The sequence below is a fragment of the Enoplosus armatus genome, chromosome 20 (assembly GCF_043641665.1).
Source record: "Enoplosus armatus isolate fEnoArm2 chromosome 20, fEnoArm2.hap1, whole genome shotgun sequence".
NCBI lineage: Eukaryota > Metazoa > Chordata > Actinopteri > Centrarchiformes > Enoplosidae > Enoplosus > Enoplosus armatus.
The window spans coordinates 1,142,660-1,165,000 of record NC_092199.1 but is presented as its reverse complement, the minus strand read 5'-3'; the positions used below and the strand labels follow the sequence as shown (position 1 = coordinate 1,165,000).

General features: G+C 45.2%; 1 protein-coding gene across 1 annotated transcript in view; it reads left to right on the top strand.

The window, feature by feature from the left end:
• Positions 1-11,740, top strand: part of LOC139303175 (glutamate receptor ionotropic, delta-1-like) — a 362,737-nt gene extending 350,997 nt beyond the window's left edge. Inside the window, exons 16-18 of the mRNA XM_070926903.1 lie at positions 4,443-4,683; positions 7,018-7,156; positions 11,274-11,740. Coding sequence (XP_070783004.1) covers positions 4,443-4,683; positions 7,018-7,156; positions 11,274-11,740 — 847 coding nt within the window. The remainder of the gene's footprint in view (positions 1-4,442; positions 4,684-7,017; positions 7,157-11,273) is intronic.
• Positions 11,741-22,341: the final 10,601 nt, after the last annotated feature.

Sequence of the window (22,341 nt, the reverse complement as noted above, 5' to 3'; positions counted from 1 at the left end):
CGACGCCAAAGTCAAAGAGGCTCACATGAAACGAGCTGGTGATAAGCGGCTCTGTTGTGAAGGAAAGGGGATTATTCACGGTGAGATGCGCACACAGAGGGACCTGTGCTAATTACTTCTTTGATTTAGCCAGGCAGATCTCAGAACAGCCTGGACATTTTTAGGGAATTCAGTGATCTCCTTCAGTCTGAGTTGAGGATGAAATCAGGGAGCGAACCTCGTCTCCTCCCAAACACAAATTGATCCCAGTGCAACTTTCAAAATCACGCAGATCATTCAGTAAAGCTCCACTATTACATCATGAATTAACAGTGTGAGGAGCCACAGAGGCACTTTCTCATCCGCCTCCCAGACTGCAGACAGGAAGTCGCTGGAGGAAGAAACTTGAGTGGACAAACAAACAAACAAACAAACAAACAAACAGAGGCTCTTAAGCCCGAAGCCTCAAATCAGCTGCAGCACAGTTTCATCACATCAGGTGTTTTAATGATCGTTCACGTTCAAAGGGATCCCATTTTAAAGTTTTTAAACTTTATCAGGTGCGTAAAGATGGCGGCCATCTTTATCACTCAGGTAATCATAGATCAGGAGGTAAAAGGTCTGTGAATCTAAATGAGAAAAATAAGATGTCTGCCTCCGCCCAACAAACATGGAGGTGAACCTCAGTTTATTTCATCAGTTTAATAAAGTCGTCATCTTTACTAAAACTGAGACTCACTGCACATCAGAGACATCAGGCTTTTATTTGATTAGATTTTCTTTTTTATTGTAGTTTGATTATTATTTTCACCTCCATCGTATTTGGGTGGAGGCGGGAAAACTATGTGCTTTCAGAGACACGACTGGAGGGAAGAGAGAATGTGCTGTTTCTGTAATTTGGGTGAACTGAACTTTTAATAATTAAACGTGACTTTTCGTTGCATGCCAGCACACTCGTTGTCACAGTAGATGTTCTTATGTCGCTCTTCTTTGAGGAGGAAGCTTTTCATTTGCATGCAGGTCTTTAAGGAGGAGTTCTTCTGCTGTAAAGCTGCACAGTCGATAAATGAACTGTTGGACCTCGATACTCAGATATTCTGTCAGCTGACGTCTCCTCAGTCTCAGGCTCGCAGGAAAGCTTAAATCCAGCTTCATATTAAAGAAATTCGTTTGGGTCACACTGCCAGCGGAGATCTTCTCAGCCGGCCCTCCTCTCTGAGCTCAGCAGGGGTCAGTGCACCTGGCCCCCCAGGTGTAAGTGTCTCTGTGATTTGGTGTGTGGAATGAGAAGCAGCGGGGCTCTCTGAAAGCCTCTGAACCAGCTGCATGAAGAAGGGCAGCTTTTCTACAGCAGCTCACAGCAGCAGCCCCAGAAAACGTTTGATGATCTGCCGCCACGAGATCACCGACCCCTCAACTCCGACTGCAGAGCAACTTTCTGCGTGAGGGAGAAAAACACCAAGAGACTGTGGGTTTGAGCCCAACAGCAGCCGCATTAACAGAGCTGTTAACACAGAGCATCAGCGGCTGCACCGCTGTGCTGCGAGCAGACTGCAGATCAGCGTGCTGAGGGGAAACGGGCTCTGTCTGCGTGCCCCGTGGCTGCGTGGGAGAGTAACCCCACACCAGAAATGTCATTTACACCTCCCCCCTCGGTGCCGTCGACTTCCATCTCCATCCTCTCCTTTTCCGTGTGATCCCCTCTCGTCCTCTCGTCCTCTCGTCCTCTCCGGCCATGTTCAGACAGCGAGCAGATCCTGTTTCTCAGACCTGCTCTCTGAAGCTTTGACACGGTCCTCTTTGTGACTGACGAGTGACCACATTGGATCAGCTGGGGGGGGGGCATTTTAGCAGTTTGCAGTTTGAGCAGTTCTGTGATCAGATTTCCCAACATGGCAGCTGTCAGAACATCTGCGGTGAAGAAGAAGTTCTTTTCTGAGGTCGTCTTGTTTGTATTGACTTTATTTAACTGTCAGTGAGTGAAACCTGCCTTGGGTTCAGTGTCATGTCGTGTGAGTAAGACTAATTCTACAGTGTCTGTCCTCACACTGACTGTAAGCCAAACTAAATCAGATCCTGTGGAAACATGTCTGCAGTTTTATCACAGATGATCTGAGTCTGTGAGCTCCAACTCATTTGTACTGTGTAATCACATCATGGGTACATGAGGGTACAAACTGTACGCAGATCCACTCCTACACTCGGTGTGAATTTGCTGAGTAGAATCATTCATTTCATTACAATGCTGGTTGTCATGGCAAAGACCCTAAGATCATCTCCTGCGGAGCGTTGAGGGTGATGTGGAGGCTCATTGTGAAAATGTTGGAGTGTAGAAATCCATCTTTGTTGCTCTGTGCTCCTCCTTTCAACAGATGACGTCAAACTCCTGAGCGTTCTGGTTTAAATGGGATCTGCAGGTTGGCTGCCGCGTGATTTCCGTGAAAAAGAAAGTCGACTCGACTTGTCTGACTTGTTTCCTCTAGCAGCGATGGTCGGGTTCATGGTTTGCCGGTGGGACCGTTACTCAGTCATGGCCGCCCCCTTCTCCTCCTCCTCCCTCTGCACCTCACACTCTTTAATTAAGCAGTCCTGTGTTTATTTAGGGATTAATTTGTGGCTCTGAATGGAGACAAAACCGCTTGTTATTAATGGAGTTTCTGCGCCGGCCCGGCCCGGTTCAGCCCGAGGCGTCCTCGCAGCACGGCGCTCAGGGACAACCAGGAATAATGTGCCCATGTGTGTGCCAAACTGAGGGCAGAGCTATTGTTCAGCGTGAAAAACCATTATCTCCACGTTTCCAACCATCGTTTTAATACCTCGTCCCATAAGTGCCGTATTACCTCCATCCCCGGCTTTCCATTTGATAATCCTGCCATTAATAACCTTTGCAGACTTTGTTGCTTCTGCTGCTCATTGTGCTGTAAAACTATTGTGTCCTGGGGGTGTTTGGTGGGGGGTGAGGGGGGGGGGGTGGTAGATGGAAACTGCAGTGCACTGACCTTCAGCATGTTCACGCTGAGTTGAGCAGATTAAATATAGCAAATTGGGCTCAGATTTTACTGCAGCTAAAAGCAGATTGTTCTTCAGTGGTCGTGGCAGAGTTTGCTTAATTAACCTCATAACTCAACTCAACGAGGAAACTGTCACCAACCGACACGTCCACGGACAGGAAGTACTGCCTCTAAACCTCTGATTGGTCAATTGTCTCTCTAAGCGGTCGGCAGCAGTCAATGAGCACAGAACACCAGACCGACTGTATTTTAATCACTGAACAAACCAGAGCTGCGATACAAAGGTCTGAAACATCCCACAATGCACTGCAGAAAACTGTGTACAATCTGTTCAGTAAGCAAACTGACACTTTAAACTGTACTCAGGTGGCAGCCATCTTTTCAGACTCGGTCAGAGAGTCACAGCCAGAAGCTCCTGACTACGTGTCGATTCATCTTCTGAGTCGGGACAAAAAATAAATCAATCCAGCTTTTATTCTGAAAGGATGAAGCCACAAATGGTCACCTGCATTCAACCTCAGTGAAATAAAACACTTTAAAGAACTCAGCGTCTTCTCGAGCGCCACTCGAGATTACATTTGATGCAGGATGATTGTGAAGTTTCTGTAATGTCGTTTTATTGAAAATACTCCTCAAAGAGTGAGTGAAGCTTTGAACACCTCCCCGCTCCCTAACATTGATTAGTTCCATTTAACACGTCATGTAATTGCCCATATTGACTCTTTTCAATAACAAAATTACAGCTGTGATGAGGCTCGGCTAAATTGCCTCACACAGAGGTATTGTGAGGCCCTATTGTGGGATTTTCTGCAAGCTCAAGAATAATTAGAGTGAGACTTCTGCACAGCCGTCATTCTGCTTCAAGTGGATTTCATGAAGGAAACTGCAGCTTTTCACTGAAAACACATGCAGACTGCTGCTAAATGATATATTTCAATGCAGACTTGATGCTTACTGTAATTGATTTTACAACTTAAGCAAGTGTCCAGAATTTGACTGAATAGACCCTCCTATCTGAAGGAAAGGAATGAGTGGAAACCAGTGGATGGATGGAGTTTGTTCTGTTTAATGGTCACATGAACCCACTGTTCTCCAGCTGTCAGGGCACTCTGTACGGAACCAGGCTCCTTTCATGTGTTTGACTACTAGCGGCGCCACAGAGCCATGTTTTGTTTGTATCTTGTTCTACTAGATTTGTATTGTATTTTATTTATTCTATTTGAATGATTGGATCTTCTGTGTTTTAAATGTATATTGCATTTCTTTGCTTTAAGTAGAACACTTTGAATTCTCTGCCTCTGTGCTATAAAGTTATCCTGCTGTGTAGCCGCAGCACCAAAACTCAACAGCTAATGAAACACGTGACAGCAGATATGAACAGGAAGAGAAAAGCTATTTCCCATGTTGCCTTGGCCTCTCTGACTCCCCTCTTCCTGTCTCCTCCTCCTTCAGAATCTTGGAGCTGCAGGAGAAAGGCGACCTGGACATCATGAAGCAGAAGTGGTGGCCTCGCACCGGCCGCTGCGACCTCAACAGCCACGCCAGCGCGCACCCCGACGGCCGCTCGCTCAAGCTGCACAGCTTCGCCGGCGTCTTCTGCATCCTGGCCGCCGGCCTGCTGCTGGCCTGCCTGGTGGCCGGGCTGGAGGCTTGGTGGAACAGCAACCGCTGCCGCCAGGAGCAGCCCAAAGAGGTGACCGAGCACAGGGCCCGGCGGACGGGCCAGCGGGGGGAAGACACTGCCACACTCTACTTTAAGGATCCAGCCGCAGACGCGAGCCCCGACTTAGTGGAGCTCCAGTACACCCAGCTGTAGAGGAGGGGGTTTAGGAGACTAGAGTTAGAGTTGGAGAGCTGGGGGACAGAGGGTGGTGAGGCAGGACAGAGTAGGTAGATGTGCTCTGTGCAACATCAGCCCAGGCCACTGATTGAAATCAAATTTGGTCTCTTCTTATTACCCCCCCACCATTTTTTCTTTTATCCGTCCATCGCTCCCCACCCACCTCGTCCTAAACTTACAGAAACCAGAGCTCATCTCTTTTTGTTTGGCACATTCTCTAAACCACATGAAGCACACGGCACACTCCCCTCGACCATCCCCTTTACTAATACGCTCATAAAACAGCAGCTGCTCCACCCACTGGGGAGTCCTTCTCCTTCGCCTTGACGCACACACTCGAGGCCTTAGTTAAACTCGGGGAGTTAGCCCAGCAAGTCAGGATTCGGCTGCTTGGCGTGTCCTGCGTGTTTCCCAGGACACCCCCTGCGACAACATCCGAGTGCACCCGCAGACTTTAATGATTAATTCCCACAGTGCCAGATCCGTAACCATTCAAGTGCTCGCTATTGAATTATTGTTATAAACTCATTTTCTACAGTGAGGCTTTGGTAGTTTCCTGCACCCAAGGGTCCTGAAAAGAGATTATAATTAGCAGGAGAGACGGCGCTCAGGCAGAGAACGATAACACGCTTTCTTAACACTTTTGGACATTTTCCATTTCAGTGTGAAGTCCTTATGAGACGTCAAGAGACAAAAAAGTAATTTATCACATCCAAGAGAACCTTAAAGTGCAGCTCACCATAGGTTTTAACATTAAGAGTGACATTATCACAGTTAGTCCCAATCATTTGCTGTTGTTGCTAATAGACACTCGAGCTTTACTAAGTGCCTACTGAATGAAAACCATACAGCAGTCAATTAACAGATCACTGTTTTTAATGAAATACGAGTCATTATAACAGCTGAGTTACACCTTCACAGGACATCAGTTAATTAGACATTAATGCACTCTAATCAATATTAATGAACGCTCTGAAGGAAACATCTGACAATCGATGTGTTCAGTGCAGATAAATATCAATTAACAGTATTGATACTGAACTCTTGTCATCACAAAAGATCCATGTTGCTTTCAAACATTTAAGAGAAAACATTCATACATGTATAGTTTGCAAGTAGTTTCTCAGAAAACTGATCTCAGTCATGTCGTGTCCCAGTGCCATACTACATGTTTTGAATGTGTAGAGCATGTATCATTTAAACAGCCTGTTGAAAGTGTGAAACCACAGTTAGTTAGTTAGTTGGACAGACGTGGAGTGACTTCAGCAGCAGTTCAGGAAACTAAATCATTTCAACTCTGCAAATGAGACTTTCACTAGTTGAACTAATCTGCGAGTTTCAGTGTGAGAGTTTGACAACTGAAACTGTCATGACATGATCACCTGTGGCTCCCAAGCTTAACACAAAGCAACTTTATGTGGAGGAGTCTGTGTCACTGGGATCATGTGTATCTGAAGAGGTAAAACTACACACTACGGAAACAAAGTCAAAATTCCCCACTTCAGAGAACCGATCTCATGACCCCTTCAATTCATTTTGTGACTACTTGTAGGGGCCCTGACCCTCAGATTGGGAACCACTGAGCTAGAGAGATTGAGTGGAAAAGACTCATCACTCTGTCACCGGTTGAAATAAGACCAAACAACTCCAACCAACAGATCTAACAGGTTAATAAGAGATTGTGGAGGCAGCTATCGGCCCCCGGCCCCGCTAGTACGCAGGGTTACTGTGCAGTAATAGTATGTAGTCTGGAACTGGGACACAGGCTCAACATTTGCTTCTCCAAGCACTCATTAAGGCTACACTTGAACATAAACTGACCTCAGACCTGCTTATTTAAGTTCTACCTCCAGACAATAACATTCACCTCCGGTGCCAAACAGTCACGGGGGTCTTTATACCTCATCAGGAGGCAGGCTCGTGTCATGTGACAGGGGACAAAATGGAAGCAAAGCTTTGACGTGGATCCATAAACTAAAGTGTGAGCAGACTTTATTCTTTGTGTCGCCCTTTAGCAATAAGATCTGTCTCCAACATCCCCGTCCATAACCCCTGGTTCTGTCACTGTGTCACGTCTTATTGCAAATTATATGTCAATGTGGACACCCGTGTTATCTATCTCCTCTCCTTCTCTCCATCTATCCTTTTATTTTTTATTTACACTTGACTGTCTATGATCTCGTGCAGGTTACTAAGGATTACAGACTGGCAAGGGTTTCTGGTCCATTGACATATAATGACATTACAACTGCTTCATCGGAGGGGAGGAGGGACATTTGGACAGACAGAGAGAGAGGCTGGGATGAAGCAGAAGCTATTGATACAGGTCAGAATAGACCTCCTATACAACTATCAAAAATAAAGACAAAAAAAGAAAAACATACATGTGCCATCGCCAAGTTCCTTTTGTCTTTTGGTTGATTTTTGAGCAGAAACGTGCCTCGTCCCTGTTTGTCTGTTCTGGAAATAAATCTCTGATTTGTTCTTAATAAATATATTTCAGTAAACATGAGGGCTTTGTACTTAAGGCACTTTAAGTGGGAATACATTTCTCCAGAAAGCCTTACGACTAATGTTATCTATTCATCTTTCATCCATTTCAACTATAAACTAAATAACATGATTACTTACCATCATTTTTATTTATAATGCCATTTTTTAAAGGTGGGAGAGAAACAAATTTTGTTTTTAGTTTTTTCTTAGAAACAAAGCTTAAATGAGACATTTCAGCCTTAAAGTTTCTGGTAGCTCATTAAACCTTCCACTGATTGAACCGCGAAAGCTAATTATCAATTTCCTTATCAGAAAATTATTTCCAGAACCAGACGTTTCAGGTCTACACGAAGGAAAGAACGGGCCCAAATTAATTTGGTTTGCGATCTGAAAACGCACAGCTTGGTCTTAATTGCAATTGATTTGCTTTAGCTCTTTGCAGACGACACGATAATTAATGTGGTATTTGATGCCTTGGCAGCTCCATCAGCACCTCTAACGCTGCATCCTCCGCCATTAGAAACCCTCCTGGTTCTTACAGTGCCTTTCTGTTTCTCCTTGCTTTGTTTCAGTTGGTCATCTTTAACTGTGTGAACACATTCCATAAGGGCTGACCTCAGACCTCACCTTTACCTGTTCTTGGCGTGTTGAACATAATAACTTTTACACTTTGATGGAAATCGCAAGACACCCTCAAACAAGCTTAGTGCCTTTTAACGCATGCCTATGATACAACAACTACAACTCAATATTACTCATAACCCTTTAAAACCAAAATAAGGATTTGTACTGTACGAGATGTGTGCTGGTGTTAAAGCTGAACTAGCCAAATATCAATATTCCTCTAGTTAAAACAGAAAATAGGAGAAGAGGAATCTGTGCAAAAACAAAATGTTGAGGAACTTGTAGACATCGAGCTAGTCATAAAGATTTCTCAGTGGAAGAAATCTATCTTTTTTATTTGACTTAAACCTGAAGCAGTTGAGCCAAAGCACCTACAGTCAATCTTTTGCAAATTAGCCTTACAAAGCCAGACTACATTGTGAAAACTCTGATTTTAGTCCAAGACTTTTGGATGGCCATTTAGCTAGTTAGACAGCAAACCCCAATGAAAGCTAAATACGTGGTTCATAACTCGTAGGAAAAATATGGCCAAAAAACAACATGTTCATGTCCTTGTATATCCAAGTTCAGCCTCACAGAGCCGCCGGCACGGCTGCAGACTCGTCATTCGTTCAGCTTTAAAGATGCTGGCAGGGCAGCAGGCTAACTAACTACCTTTCTGCGTATAGATAGTGGCCTTTGATGCAGGTTTGAACCAGAAAAGTCAAGTAGACTACTTATTATCAGTGACTCATTGCTGGATTTTTAATATCAGAGTGCTCTGGGTCCTCATGTCAGTTTAACATTACTTAACCATATAATTGGCCTCAATCATTAACGTGTAAGCCGACCGCTGAGAAAATGTCCAATCTGCACAGCTGAAGTGAGCTTCATCATCAGTGCCCACAGGGAGGGGAGACGTCCACTTTAGAGGTGGTCACTGCGCAGACTTCAGAGACAGCCGCTCGTCTTATAGAGAGATGTTGATATCAAAAGAGTTCTTTGCCGAAGGGTTTAAATGTTTCCGAGGGCCACTTGAATCCAAAATGAACCAGAAACAACCAGAAACTGTTCTTATCACACTTGAGCACAACCCACTCGACAGTTGCAGTATTTGCAAAGTAGCAGGAGGGAGAGCGATTTAAAATCCCCCCCCACTGGCAGCACTCATTAAAAGAGCTGTTTGTTTTCCAAATTAATGGAGGCTTTCAGACGGCTGTTGTTTTCTTCCTCTGCACTTACATCACCAGTCTGTCTTTAACGACCGGCTGAGGTTTAATCCCAGGCATTTATTTATTTAGGCGAGCTGCCAGTTCGACGCTGCTGAAAACATATTTTAATGAGACGCCCGTCCGCTGAAACAATAACCTGTACTGAGATGTTTTAATTGGCTTTGAGAGGAGCTCTTTGAGACTGGAGAGGGATCATTCAAAGCTGCTCAGGCCTCGTGGATAAACACATTGTATGTTTCTGTGTTCCTTTAAGGTTTGAACAAAGACAGCTGCTCAGCAGTACTCGACCACAGCGCATCAAGATGCACTGAGACCCGGAGGTTTCCTCAAGTGTGCTTTCACAAGCTGCTTTCTGTGCTGCTATTATACGCTATTACAGGCATGTTTCACAGGAAGTGCCCCCCCCCCCCCCCCGACATAAAGACTTAATGCTGGAGGCTCTTTCAATCAACGTTTAGTCTATATCTGCCTCTCGTCGGCCATTCAGAGACAAACCTCTCCATTTCTTTCTATTAGCCTCTTATTAGTTGCTTTCCTGCTAATCAGGACATTGAGGTCACGTCTCCACCAATCATAATCCTTTAGATTTCAGAGATGTGTGGGTTAATAATAATAATAATACAGGTCATCTGGAGATGATACATGTATCGACCACTGGGGGCAGCAAACCCGCCATAAACAGCTACTCAGAAATACAACAGAAGAAGAACTGTTGAGAGTGCAGACGAACATCATCGCCTCACGTTTGGTACTGTTTGGTAACTCAACAGAGAGAGGTCATTACATAAAGTAAGGCTCCTACAGTAGATTATGTTCACAATCTCATCAAAAATGAGTGAAAATCTTATGGATTATTACTTTACAATGAAAAATATAACTAAATAGACAGAAACGTTTCTTTAAAATGATCTGTGGGGGTCGGGGTGGGGGGTAGCTTAAAATCCTGCTGCGGCCCTGGTGCTGACAACACTGCAACACGACTGAATATGTGTGTGTATTAATATACAGTGTAAATGTGTCATGTGCATTGTTCTGAATATCACTTGTGTCACTGTGACGAGTTACTGTGACTAATATCATTGTGCCTCTGAGTTGAAGTGAATCCAATGCTGGAGCCAAGCCAGGCTGCGTTCAGGAACACTAACTGACTGAATACTGACTGGTTGTTTTAAAAAAAGACATCATCAGGCTGCGCCGACTGCAGCGGCATCCAGTCACACAGCAGCAAACGCGCAGACGTGTAGAGAATCTGGAGTGAGACCCGGAGCCTCACTTGATATGCGAGTCACACCTCCAGCTCTCTCTTTACCCCTCGTCCTTTACCTCCCCATGACCCGGCGTGCCGAAGCAGCCCCGAGGTTCAACGGGGAAACACTCAAGTGTCTATTAATGCCTAACAAGTATGCATGGCTGCAGTCAGCAGGAGATGCAGTGTCAGCCAATGTTTTGATTAAATTGTTCTGATAGCGAACCAATTCTCTGATCCTGCTGCACAGAGTGTACCGGCTCCAAGGGCAGCGAGGGGGAAGCACCACGGCGCACGGGGGGGGGGGTTTCATGTATTATCTCTTATTAGTTAAACCAACGCGGCCTGTTTTTATACTTCTTATACTTCTTCTAGCAAGAATTCAAGTTCCAGATTCAATCCGAAATCAATCATTCCTTCAGCAGAGGTCTCTTAGTGCCGCACATCACATGCAAACCTCGAGATTCACACAAACTACAGAGAGCTTCACAACAAACCAGCTTCAGTCAGTTTGGCTCCAGGATTGTTTTTCTCCAAACATCAAACCTTTAATATTCACTGGCCAAGTTTGATTTCAAGGTGCACATTCAAATTGGTTTCTGTGGCCTCAGTTCCCACTGGGCTCTTCAGACCAAACCACAAAAAGAGGCTGTGTGTCGGCTGGGACGCTGATACAGTCCATCAATTCAAAACAAAGGCCACGTCCACAAACAATGACAGATTGAGAATGCATGGAGCACCAGCAGACCTGAAACAGTCTGAGAAACCGGCCCATCGCCAATCTCAGCCTCTGTGTCCCTCCTCCCTCCTCTCCTCCCTCCCCCTGTCTCTCCTCTGTCCTCTTCCACCCCCCACTCCTCCTCTTATAGGACAAGGAGGTGAATCTGGAACAGGTGCACCGTCGTATGAACAGTCTTTTGGACGAGGACTTGGCCCACAAGCAGATCCCCGGCCCCTCTATCGAGATCTCTGCGCTGGACATCGGCAGCATGCAGCCCAGCCAGGCCTCTCTGCTGCAGGGGCCGGAGTCCGTGCGGGACTACCCGCCCTCGGGCCTCGCTGTGACCACCTTCCTCCCCGGGGAGGGGGGGCCGCCTCCTCCTCTTCCCCACCCTCACCATGGGGGGACCCTAGGCAGGACGCTACCCCTGTCCCAGGGCCCTGGCAGCAACACGTTGCCCCTGCACCACCCGCTCAGCAGCACCAACCTCAGCGGCACCATGCAGTGCAAACACAGGGCTCCCAACGGGGGGCTCTTCCGGCAGAGCCCTGGCAAGACACCCATGCCAATGTCCTACCAGGCAGTCTCCGCAGGACCCATACCCGAAGCCATTGAGGCCACCCACAGTACATCCATATAGTGATAGGAGGGGGGACGGGGGGGTGGGACAGGACGGGGTCAAACTGCATCAGCGACGAGTCGCTCTCTGGACTCTGGTCCGGTTTTTGATGCGAGGCGCGTTGGGGATCTCCAGAGGAAAATTATTACAGAAGGAAAAAAATCCATGTACAAAGTAAAAAGATTTTGTATCTCACTACCTGTTCAGAAAAGCCGATGTTACAAAAAAAAGGGAGGGGGACGGGCGGGCGGGTTGGCGGGTGTAATTTTTCTCTTGTACATATCTGTAAATACCAAGAGAACGAAGTGAGGTTAAAGTGTATTTTGAATATTCTCAATTTTTGAAGTTGAGTTATAAAAAACAAACAAAACGAGATAAAAAAATATATATATACCTTGATGAAAAAGTTATGACTGTTTGAATGGCTTTGTAAATTTTGTTCAATATGAAACAATGACGCGAAATTCATTGTGATTGTTTTCTAAGTGCCGAAATTAAACGATGTCTCTCCACAACTCATCGATGTAAACGACTACCCATGATGCACCGCTGTAGGGACATGTTAGTGTTGGACACCTACTGTTATGCACCTCTGTACCAACCCTATATATATCTTCAGCATCGGACAGAAACGATCACATTTTCTTTTCATTTGTATTAAATATATAATATACATTGTTTTTCAAATCAAAAGTCTAAATTCATTTTCTTACGTTGACTGTAAATGGTGTATCGTTCGACGATGGGGGGGGGGGGCAGTGGGTTTTTATCTGTTTCATATTTTACACACAGCTGAGTGGTTTGTTTTTATAGTACCTTTTTATTTGGCATTAGTACTGTCCAGGTGAGGAGTTTCAGTTAGTGAAGAGAGGAAAGACGGAGAGACTGCTGGGCTGCGATCACACCCACTGTTGGGTTCTTTGGTCCAAAGCATTTCGGAAATGTTGGTTTTTGTTCCAATACTGAGAATGAATGACGTAAATCTGGTGTAGATGTGCCGGTCCCAGGTGTCAGCTTACCTGTCATTAAGTCAAACACATCTTTGTACAATGAGAATCAATACTTCACAAAGTCAGTGCTCCTCATGCTGCGTTCAATGTTCGCTATCTTGAACAGGTTCTGAACCAAGAGGGGACTGAGATTTAAACGAGCCCCGTGGATGTGGAGATGGTGCAGGTCTGTCAGCCGGTCCACCACCGTGGTTGAGGACAGATTGGCATTCTGGTTTATCAACCAACTTTCATCCATCTTTACAATGAGCGCGGCTTCTTCAGTTCCAGTTCAATTAGCAGACGTTCTTATTGATACTCCATCATTTTAATGGGATGAGGGAAAAAGTTCATTAATTGCGTGAATGAATAACGGTCAGATAATGACAGCAGCACCGACTGCCCAGACAGTTCTGACTCATGAGAAACTGGTACCACTTTAAGACCAGTTCTTGGTACGCACTCTCAAACGGCTGAGCAAACTGAAAAAAACAGCTGTTTATGAGCATCAGTCCACAATCCTCCGGAAGAGGACTTTCAAATAGAGATGAGATGGAAGGAGCCTGGACTGTTAACTGTGAGGTGAAACCCAAACGTCTTTGTGCGACGTCAAGCGTCCGGTCCCGACAACACAAACGTCCACAACAAAGCACGTGTTGGTTGTTTTGCTGCACCGCAAATCTCCATCTCGCATCTCCAGCACTTTGTTGTCATTACGTTCTTACTCTTAGTGACAAACCTCCTGTTGGCCACTGAGAGCAGCAGCCAGTCATCTGGGCCTACAGACAGTAGGCGGTGTGAACGCAGCCCAACAGTCTCTGGCCTTTTTGTCTGTCGTATTTAACCTGAAGAAAAAAGTCTTGTAGAAAGAACTATCAGCTATATAGATGTCTTTACTTTTTTATACTAGAGAATTTAATGTCAGACACTTGTATACAGGTTTTTCTCCTGCAAAGCAGTGCAGTTATTTTAATCACAAAGAGTGAGAGAGAGATAGAGAGAGGCCTCATAATCCCACAAGTCACTCCTAATGAGATCCATTATCACCTGCAGGGATGACAGAGGGCGTCATTATCCAAAGTGCCATCAGAGGCTCATGACGGTGGAGATTCTGCAGGTGTCATACCTCAACTGCTTGTAATATAGATGGAATCTGATTATGTGGCTAAATGGAAAACTGTACGATGAACCTTTATGGAAAACTAGTTTCAACAGGAAATAGAAAACCACACACGTCACCCCTCCTTTTGTTTCATAAGTGCAATTAATGTGCATTTATGGGCCTGATGACTCCAGACGTCGGCTGTTTGGAAACACGTTGAGCTGTAACAGCCAGACTCCAGACTGACGCAGACCGGCTCGCCTTTGAAGGGTTCCCGTTCCCAAAACGTTTTTCTGAGAGGAAATCGAGGGACATTACCGTGTCAGAATGAAGGGCTTCATATCTAAAGACCATCTTCTTCTCTGTCGACAATATAAACACAAAGACAACGCGTTCATAACTACGCCAGCAGACAGGAGCGGCGCTGCTGGACGATTCAGCTCAACCAGGAGAACGTTAATGACCTTTCTTTATGTCTAATGCCAACAAGTTCTCGTCATTGTTGTTTTCTACCACATCTGCAGCTGCCAGCTACATCACGGTTAACGTCGGGGGGCGGCTGCTACGGTTAAGGAGTGTTTAGGGTGAGGCGGCACTGCATGCTTTACTTTGTGATTCGGTCACATACCATTTCCTACACGCTACAAGCTACACGCCCATTTAGCATCCTGACCCCCGCGTCACTATTCAAAGGTTACACTGCGTCCTGCATTAGCACTGAGCGTTGGCATTGGACATAAATCATTAGCGTTGAATAGTCCAACGTGGACTAGAATTCAGAACTCAGTTCCCTAAAAAGATCAAATGAGTTTGCTGATTTTAGGACCAACATACCTTTTCTGGTGCATCTATCTATCTGTGTGACAGAACCTGTTGAAAAGGTTTAATGTGTAACTGTGGATCCAGATGTTCGACATGTGATCTTTTCTTGACTGTCCCAATTACTCATCACTTAATTTCTCTGTTTAAACCATGAGTATATTAAATCTCTGCCAAAGGGAGTTTAAAAAGCTACTGATCTGCTCCTGTGTGAATACAGATTCTTTACCATGTGTTTCATTCTGTCTTAAAAACGGACGCGCAGAAGAGAAGCAGACGTCAGACTTCAGGTCAGTGTCGGAGGGTTTTTACTGTCCTCTGGATCATCGACTCTGCTCAGCTCTCGTCTCAGCGGACTCTACATGTTTTCTAACTGTGTCAGTAGTTGCTCTCGTGAACCGACTTGCTTTTCACACTGTGCTCCACAACTGGACGGACAGACCGGTCGAGAGGACCCTGAGGTCATGACTGGTCAGCAGAGAGGAAGTCAACAGGATGTCTGTGAGCTGGGGCGGCTCCCTGTGTCACCCCTTTAGGTTCAGACTCCAGAGCCCCGTCAGAAGATGAAACATGAACTGTCATAGCATATCTGTCACAGTACATCTAAGGGAGACCCTTATTTTATTTATGAATATGCTGCTTGGAGTTTCTTAATCTTTAATAAAGAAATATGGTTTACAAGTTGGTTTCTGATGTCGTGTCAATGACAGCAGGATGTTTGTGGAGTTCTACTTCAGATAAAACTGCAAAAATGACAGAGTGGTTTGGTTAGCACGCATACGATTCAAGTCAATTTATTTTCTTATTCCACTTGACAGCAATTGCCTGATGAATGCACTATTCTGGGCACAAAATTACAGCTGCAAGTAACACTTTACTATTGTTGTTGTTAGTCTATAAAATGTCAGAAAATAGTGAATAATTGCTAACACAATTTCCCAGAACGTTTTCAAATGTCTCGCTTTGTCCGACCCAAAGATACTCAGTTTGAAAAGGTTTAAAACAGAGACACGTTGTCGTTGTTGCTTCACAAACAAAGAAACTGTTGGTTAAATAAAACAAGCCATCTTAATACTTCACCTTCGCCTGTGGGACATTACCACAGACGTGTTTCACTATTTTCAGACACTTTATAGATAAAACAATTGCATTTATGTAGCATCAGACAAACGAGAGATTTTCTGCCCCGTTTCTGAGGGGACATTTTGAAGTTTGGGTTTACTTGTTGCCATCAGTTACTCAAAGATTTAATTTGGGCGAAGCGGGTAGAACCTGGTCGGCCTGGGTGGAGCCAGAGGTGGTCTGTGATTTGTGTTATGGATGATCGTTAACTTACTAGCTGTTGAGTAGTTTTTCTTCTTCTGGCATTTTTGTCAGCTACCAAACAGCTTCAGGGGCATTGGCCCCCTCTGAACCTGTTGTTAATCAAAATGAATACATTTATCTGCACTTATCTTCTGGGGAAACATATAAAGACATATTAGAGAACCTCTGAGCTGTCTGATTAACTGAGTCTCCATCTAGTGGCCATTAGAGGAACTCCAGCTTGTCCTTCGCCAGTGCTCGCTGCCACTGTGTGTGAATAAATATAAGGTGATGCTCTTAATATTTGATACACCCGGTATCTTCACATCATTACCTCAGTGCACACAGAAGCACTGCAAAACGCTGAGCCAGTGACAGAGTGTCCTGGAGGACCGGGGGGGGGTTGGGGGGGGGTTCTGTGGTGCAGACATGAATCCTTGTGCCTTTCTCAGTTTCTCGCCTTCCCTCTGCCTCTCGGCGGCATCCTGCCATCAGTGCGCCTGGCAGAAAACATCCTCTGCTCTGTCAATTAGGGGGAAGATTTAGTCTGACGCACCGGGAGGAGGATTTAAACCGACACACCGGGACGTGCAGGATGTCAGCTGTCCTCTGGCTTTAAACTCATCCGCACCATGTTTGGCTGTCACCGCTCTGACTGCCTGGATAGGAAGCCGGCTGGATGGCTGACTTGACTAAATGGTTACAGAGAGACTGAAAGAATACCAGATTAGTTAACTGGCGGGGCGCCTGGTTGGCATAGCGGTTCACTGAGCGGTCAGACAAATGACTGACTGGCCGGTCCACAAAGTGACGGCCGACACCAGAGCTGAGTCTTTGGATGAACTCCTGCTTCGCTACATGACGGACAAACAGATGGACGGACGGATGGCAGCAGACCAGATTATCCCAAAGACGAATCAAAGGCGAGAGGAGGGAAAACAAGCCGTCAGACTTCCTCTCACCTCCTCGCCAGGAGGGTTTCTCACGTTTTCACCGCCGATTACATCCAGACCTTTTGTTACCCTGTGGCAAAACCCTGCTAAAATATACATGGATTATCTGCTTTACTTGTACGACTTAAGTTTCAGAGCACTTAGAGCCGTTAGTGGTTTATATGTCAGATTCCTCCTCCTCCTCCTCCTCCTCCTCCCTGCTGCTGAGCTCTGCCTTCTGGATAAAACACCTCATTACTCACTTTACCTCCAGCAGCTGGAGGAAATTAAAGCCAATATGAATGTGAGAGTCCAGTTGCGGCGGGCAGTTATGGGCCATTATATGGTTACGGGCTGAGGCGCTGTCACGCGGGGAGACGGGTCAGCGTCTGCAAATCAAACGTCGAACAACGTGAAGCCGCGGGGTTATTTTAACGTGGCAGAGCCGCGCACATGAAACACAGAGCGGGGCCACTCTGAAGGCACACGGCCATGAAATGGAAGCCAGACTCTCGCCATAAATATGGAGATTCACCAAAAGTGCTGCAAGATCCCGCCATCAATGCAATGCACTTAGTGGAGACGTGGAGCCCGAGAGGACGTCTTAAAGCTGCGAGGAGCTCTGAAGACTGAAGTCTGTAGCATGTTCCCTGTTAGCCCCACTGCCTCTCATGTATCACCATTACATGAGAGCTCAGCATCAGTTTGTCAGAAGGTGGTTTAACTACACTTACTGCAGCTTTCCAGAATCCTCGAATATAAAACACATTCTGCTAGGAACGAGGTTCCCGACCCGCGGGCCGTTTGATGCGGGTGGTACGAGGGGGAATAAGAACGGAATAATCATTACATAACTTTTCAGGCTGTTATCAACTTCAACTTATCTGTGCTGCATTTGTCCTCATTACTCCAAAAAGCAACACAGATTTTTACCTAAATGAGGTCTTCAGTATGTGAAGTAAGCAGTCCATCATCATCATCATCATCACACGCTGTCACCATCCTGCAGTATGAGACAGGCTGACCTCTGCTCCGTCTGCGCTTTGGGTTGTTTCTAGTAGAAATGTCGACCACAGTGGGGGGTCCCTGCACTACAACAGTAAGAACAAGTTCTTAACAACAAAAACATCTTAGCGAGGTGACGCACGTCCTCCAGCAAATAAATGAAAAGGCTGTTTTCATCTGTATTAATGTTAGTTTTTAAAATGGCTGATAACCGTATTGCTATTTAACATTCTGTTGCTTTATACGGCTTTGCATGGCTGCATGTACTGATTAGTGGATGTTATTATTTGTTATTGGTGCAAAGATCAAACTCAGCGCTGCCCCTAGAGGCGGGAGGACTTCTGTTGTGCTGCCTGGATGTGCAGTGTGTTATTGACTTCATTGTTTCTGCATTTGCAGCGTGTTTGCGTTGTTGGGGGTTTTCGTATGCGTCTCTGAAGCTGCAGCACGTTCCTAATGTTTAGGCCGTGGTGGCGTGTTTGTCCTTGTTGGCCACCGTAGATTCATTACAGAGTCCACTAGAGAGCAAAGAGTAAATGTTCCACTGAGAACATATCTTCGTCACAATTCTTGAAAAAAAAATATATATATATATATATATATTTATTTGCATTTTGAAAGAAGAAAGTCCGACATTCAACATATGAATATTAATTTAAATATTAACACAACCTATTAATGCATAAGTATGAATTTAAATATTAATGTTCTGACGAGAAATGACCATTCACACTGTTCACACACATCTTGATCGGAGGTGTATTGATTATTTGCATTCTGTTTGCAGCTCTTGGAGCCACTTGGTGCAAAGATTGACGGCGAAGAACACAGACAGTTTAAATCTAAATGTTTGTTCTCGGCTCAAACACATGCTTACACACACACACACACACACACACACACACACACACACACACACACACTCAGGCAGGAGGGGGATTTCCAACAGGGAAGAAGTGATTTCATGTTCTCACCGCCTCCGTCTCCTCCTCCTCATTCTGCTCCTGTTTCTCTCCCTCTGTTCACATTACAACATCTCTTTTTCTGTGCTCCTCTCAGCAGCCCTCCTTCCATCCTTCCCTCCTTCCCTCCTTCCCTCCTTCTCTTTCTGTCTGATCACAGCTGCTGTCTGCAGGCCGAGCTTCCACTCCGCTCACATAGCAGTTGTCTAGAAAAAGAAAATGGCGGCAGCAGAAGCTTCTTTTGGAGCAGCAAGAGGAAAGAAAAGAAGAAGGAGATCGTGGTGGTTTGATCCGCACCGGGGAGGAATGACACATTGCTGCTGTTAGTCCAGCTGTTTCATAGCCAATATCTTCTGGCTCCTGCTGATGTTTTCTGATAGCTTCTTTTATTTAACCAACAGTTTCTTTGTGAAGCCAAATTGCCAACATTTCTCTGGTTCAGGCTTCTCAAGTGTGAGGATTTCCTGCTTTTATATATTTTCTATCATTTTAATTGAACATCTTTGAGTTTTGGACTGTTGGTTGGACAAAACAAGACATTAGGCGACACTTGACATTTTGAACGCCTTAAGATAAGATTCTGCTTTGGAAAAACGAAGTAGGATCTGTTTTAATATTTGACCTTCCTTCAAACATTCCTTCACTATCTGTGTCCTGTTTCTGTTCTCTCTCAACATTACATATAATGCACACTAACAAACACTCGGCCCAGCAGCATTTGTAGCTGCCAAAACCCAGATCTGCACCACTGGAGCCCAATCTGAGCCGTAAACCACCTGGATGTTCTCCTAAGTCCCATTCTTCAGACGGATTACACCTTCCAATCCGAGGAAACCACCTCCAACCGCACAAATCCTCAAAGGAGACATTCACCACACGCTGATGTAACTGTGCCTCTTACGATTACACTGTTAGGGCTGCACAACACTGCCAGGGGAACAAAACAGAGCCTGAAAAACGGCATGCAAAACATATTAAGCAGCCTACTTTTTGCTGAATACAGTGGTTTTGACAAACTGAGAGGCCTGTGCAGCTGTCTCTGCAGTGTTTATCTTCCAGCTCCAATAAAAGGCCTAAAAGATGAATTGAAGAGTTTTGTTATATTTAAAAGAATAAAAGATTATTGCTGACAAGCAATTTCATTTGTTCGCCTAGCAAGCTGTCAGATACATCATCTCCACTCGGGAGACAAACTGCAGCCTCTTGTGATTTTGAAAATTTCAGTCATCAGTTTTGTATTTGTGATATAAACAGGATGTTGGCAGAAAGCTGGTCTGGATGTGGAGGACTTGATCATTAATTAAAACCACACAAAAGCTTGTGGATATCATTCGTTCCGGCTGCGGCCTCTCGTGTGATGATGGCAAAGCCACCAGTTAAACTGCACCTCCTGTTGGCTGCGATGCTCCTGATGGGAGTGTTATGACCAGCTGCTAGCGTTAGCTTTGACGTGTGCGTCGCCAACTGGCAAACAGACAAACACATCTCTACATTATTGGGAGCAGCTCGGACAGGACAAGCAGACTTTTAATGAAACTGTCGCATTGACATGCAACCTGTATCCGCACTCAGATCACTTTGTCTGCAGTGTGACCACATTCTGAACAAAAGGTGTGAAAGGTCATCGAACTCAACATCTAACTGACCTCGAGACAGCAGCATCGTGTCAGGAGACTCTCCAGGGACCACCACAACACGCAAGACGAAGGTCACATCACAGCTAGCACTAATGCCTTCGGACGGTATAAGTAACGTTAGCATAGTTAGCAATGCTACAGAAAAGAAGTGGCTGTAGCTGAGATGCACCAGGTTTGTGAAACCACCAGCCCTGCCACAACACGGGCAGAGTTGAGACAACGACGGCGCTTCTTATCGACACCAGGTGTGAAAGACGTGTGATCAGAAGTGATACTCAGACACAGATTGTACAGTAATACCACTTGGAGGGTATTTGACTTATACTTGCAGCGTGTCTATATAATGCATTTTGCTTATGAATGAAGGGTGTATTGTCGTGCTGCTTTGAGGATTTATGTCCTCTGAGACAAAGCTGCCATTTTGTGCTGGTTGCATAAACACAAGTTGACTTGACTGAGCTGATGAAATCATGAGTGAAGTGTTGTTTATATATACTGAAACACCACGAACTCAACCGAAGGTGCGGTACCGTACGACCATGCAGGATCCGATGAAGTTCAGACCTTCTCCCTGTGAGCTGAAGCTAACATTTAAATGTTACTGCTGTCAGCCCTGTGTGTAAGAGTGGGTGTCTGCTTGAGGTTATCGGGCGGGCAGCTTCCAGCACAAACGTCTGGTTAAATCAGGCCCTCCACACCTCCAGCAGCCTCATCAAAACTCGTTTCTCACTCCCACAAAAAGTGTTACTCATATTCCAGCGTCAGCCCTCATTTTCTACTGTAGGCTGGAAACCTTCATCTCCTCCGTCACCTCACGTCACCTCCAACACACTGAATCAAACCTTCTGCTACATCCTCTAATGTGTTTCCATCCCTTCAAACGCTCTCATTAGCATTCTGTTAGCGCAGTGGGTGAGTTTGCATTTGTCGTGGACTCATCTTCAGTGAAACACTATATTCAACCAGCGTCAAAGCTTACAGAGATTAGAGCGAAGGCTTTGGCTGAAGCACTGAAGCAGCTCAGTAATGACAGGGTCAATGTAGACGAATGCTGGAGTAATTACAGAGGGATTAACTGATGTAAGGTAGTAACAATGACAATATGCTGGTCATCCTTTTTAAATGGGTAATTATGGGAAAACCATATCAAGGAAATAATATCTACTTTAAAAAATAAATGTGTAATAAACTAATTAGCTTCTAAAAAGGTTAAATCAGGGTGATCATTTCTCAGTGCAATTTTGCAAAGTCAAAGGAGACATATTCAAATGACGTGAAAGTGCAAAACACAACGATATTTGAGTTTACTTTGACATAAAGCAGATCAGATCAATCAATCGACTAATCATGTCTGCTGTACCTTTAAGGCGACACGTTCCTTCATCACCATGAACACACACACTGTAGTTTATCTGGACACACACACACCGTCCAAATACTCACTAGAGCACCACATGTGGATTCATCCAAAATAGTCCCCAACAAACGCAAAAGCTTCAATTTCCTCCTGTTAGTTTGATAAAAACCACAGCGAGTTGTACTCCGTCTGTGAATGTTCACATACAGCTCCTGATTGGCCCGTTACAGTCACCACGAAGCTTTGGACCACATGCAAAGACAGAAAGTGAAACTCTCATTTTCCAGGGGACGCTGCTGATAATCCTTCTGCCCTCGCAGCTCCAGAGCTGGACGACAGCATGCGTGACGTCCCCTGGAGGCTGGGAGTCGATCCTGTGGCGCCTGACGGCCTCTGATCAGATTTTAGTTTCATCAGGTGGCCAATAAAACACAAAGTGGAGTTTACGGTTCTCACACACTCTCCAGTTTTATACTTCAGCGGCTTAAC